At 45.3% G+C, this 2,890-nt stretch overlaps 1 protein-coding gene across 1 annotated transcript; it reads right to left on the bottom strand.

Annotated features, from left to right (window-relative positions):
- Window positions 1–899: 899 nt before the first annotated feature.
- LOC103112254 (lipopolysaccharide-binding protein-like) lies at window positions 900–2,646 on the bottom strand. The gene is made up of 2 exons (XM_016187503.2): window positions 2,478–2,646; window positions 900–1,060 (listed from the first exon to the last, which is right to left on the bottom strand). Exons 1-2 carry the CDS (start codon window positions 2,637–2,639, stop codon window positions 989–991), a joined length of 234 nt encoding a protein of 77 aa, XP_016042989.2. The 5' UTR covers window positions 2,640–2,646; the 3' UTR covers window positions 900–988.
- Between the last annotated feature and the right edge of the window lie 244 nt (window positions 2,647–2,890).

The following is a 2,890-nucleotide window of genomic DNA, read 5'->3' as shown; positions in this document are numbered from 1 at the left end:
GCTGTCTAAAGCCTGGACTCTCTCCCCATTGACTCACTGCTTAGATAAATTTTGCTTCTGGGGGAATCGGCGGTAGTGCAGCAGGTTAAGCGCACATAGTGCAAAGCGCTAGGACCAGTGTAAGGATCTGAGTTTGAGCCCCCGGCTCCCCACCTGCAGGGGAGTCGCTTCACAGGCGGTGAAGCAGGTCTGTAGGTGTCTATCTTTCTTTCCCCCTCTCTGCCTTCCCCCTCTCTCCATTTCTCTCTGTCCTATCCAACAACAATGACATAGTAACAACAACAATAACTACAAAAAGAAAACAAGCGGGAAACAAAAGGGAAACAACAAAAACAACAAAAGGGAAAATAAATAAATAAATATAAAAATTTTTTTGCTTCTGGATTGAGTATCTGAGCAATGACCAGTAAATGAAGTCACTTGAGGGCACTTTAAGCCCCCTGCCTCCATCCAAAAATCTCTTCTACTTTTGAATGTGCAACATTCACAGTTTTTCTCAATCTCTCTGTCAGTTTCTTGCAGACACACCTTCAAACCCACCTCCTGTAACTAGAATATTGTCATACATACCTATATATATTTTATTTAAATAAGAGAGAGAGAGAGAGAGGCAAACCAGAGCACTGCTCAGCTCTGGCTTAAGGTGGTGCTGGGAATTGAACCTTTGGAGCCTCAGGCATGAAAGCCCTTTGCATAACATTAATGCTGTCTCCCTAGCCCTAGACTATTGTTCATAACTATCTTCTTTGCAGAAGGTTCAGTTCTTCTGTTGTTGTCTAGGGCAGGAAGTCAGGAGCCCAAAGGGATGGGTGTTTCTGCTACCTGGTAGCTTTGTTGGGCTTCTGACTTTCTTGGGGAGGCATTGTAGATATGTAGAGAACACATGGATGAGTCTGATTTCTGGTTCCACAGGTCAGGTCAATCCCAGCCCCATCCAGTAAACTACATTGGATGCTCTGAACACCCACTGGCCTCCTCTCATGGCCTCTTACCTTACGGTGGACACTGAGCCAAAAACCCTGTAGGCATTGATGGTGATGGTGGCGGAGATGTTGGTGCTCTGAAAAGCAAAAAGGGGTGACTCAGACTCTCAGTTGAGTAGGCAAACAGCTGACTTCCAGTCCAGGAGACACATCTCCAGAAATAGAAAACACAGCTAGTTGTGGGACGCAGAGGCAAAAGCACTTACATGACGATTATAGACTGAGGGGGAAAGATGTGGGTGGTTCTGACAGATGACTAAAAAAAAAAAAAAAAAAAAAAAAAAAGTGAGCTGAGGTGCCAGATATCTTTTTTATTTAGATAGAGGCAAGGAGAGGGAGAGAGAGACAGAGACAGACAGACAGACAGACAGACATACTACAACACCAAAGCTTCCTTCAATATGGTAGGAGCTGGGCTTGAACCTGGGTCACATACATGGCAAAGTAGCTTACTATCCAAGTGAGCTGTTTTGCAGGCCCAGATCTTCATTTTAATGTAAGTGGTGAGAACCAGAAATAGTCTCAACTAAACACCTGAGCAGGTTCTGTATAACCAAAGGTCATGAAAACTGACTGTTAATATCTTTTCTAAGACTTCATAATTTTTTCACATTTGGAATTAATTTTGTGTCTGCTATAAGAAAAGACATCAGTTCCATTTTTTTTTTTTTCCCTCTAGGGTTATCATTGGGACTTGGTGCCTGCACTATGAATCCACTGCTCCTGAGGGCTACTGTTTGCCCTGGTTGTTTTTATCATTGTTGTTGTTATTATTGCTGTCATTGTTGGATAGGATAGAGAGAAATCAAGAGAGGAGGGGAGGGCAGAGGGGAGAGAGAAAGACAGACACCCATAGACCTGCTTGTGAAGTGACCCCCCTGCAGGTGGGAAGCCGGGGGCTCGAACAGGGATCCTTAGTCAGTTCTTGAGCTTCGTGCCATGTAAGCTTAACCTGCTGTGCCACCACCCAACCCCTGTCATTTCCATTCTTTTGCATGTGGATATCCAGTCACTCCAGCATTTGTGTGTGTGTGTATGTGTGTGGAGCTGGGCCTTGCACATGCATGATTTCACCACTTCTGAAACAACTTTTTCATTCTAATAGACTGAGAGACAGGGATGACACCACAGCACTGGAGATTGTCCCAACTTTTTCAGATAGAGACAGAGATAAGTGAGTGGCTGGGTGGAAATAAACCATAGCACTGAAATTTCCTTCAATATGGTAGAGCTGTAGTTGAGCCTGGGTCATACATAGGCAAAACAGGCTTGCTATACAAGTTAGCTATTTTACTTGTCCTACAAGTGACCTTGAAACTCTCAACAGGTACAATTTGTTTAACTATGTCCTCAGGAAACTTGGTTGTTCAGACCATAAATGTAAGACCCACATATGTTACTGGCAGGAAGAAATAGCCATCAGCAACTGCCAACCCAGTCCTTCAGGTGAGGGCAGGACTCATGCCTGTGGCTCACAGCTAGGGTCACACTTACCACCCTAAACTGGCAGACTGGTTCACGCTCAGAGGAGTTGGGCAGGAGGACAAAGAGCCAGGCATTCATCACTGGCATGAAGGTCACATTTCCAGGGGTGAACATCAGGAGTGGAGCTGATTCAGGTGAGACTTCAAATTCTAGTTCCATATTGGGGTACATCCTGGTCAGCTGAAGAAAAGGCAGACACTCAGAGAGGCAGGAAACAGACTGAAGGGAACCCCAAGTTGTACTGGAGAAGACCAGGTGGGGAGCTTCCCAGAGCTCAACTATCCAAGAGCCCCAAATCTAGAGTGGAATTATAAGATGGAGAGATGTGCATTTGGCAGGTCTCCTTCCCACTAGACAGGCTTTGTGGCTGGAAAGAACACTCTGATGAGGCATCTGGGATGGGTGAGATGCCCCAAAGGGCA

The sequence above is a fragment of the Erinaceus europaeus genome, chromosome 1 (assembly GCF_950295315.1).
Source record: "Erinaceus europaeus chromosome 1, mEriEur2.1, whole genome shotgun sequence".
NCBI lineage: Eukaryota > Metazoa > Chordata > Mammalia > Eulipotyphla > Erinaceidae > Erinaceus > Erinaceus europaeus.
This window is presented reverse-complemented; position numbering and strand designations above follow the sequence as displayed.

What these genes read in the sequence shown, in the direction of transcription:
- LOC103112254 (XM_016187503.2), bottom strand. Translation starts at nt 2,639, where the DNA reads ATGTACCCCAATATGGAACTAGAATTTGAAGTCTCACCTGAATCAGCT. An exon ending in CAGTCTGCCAGTTTAGGGTG is followed by an intron (nt 1,061 to 2,477) that starts GTAAGTGTGACC and finishes TTTGCTTTTCAG; the next exon opens with AGCACCAACATCTCCGCCAC.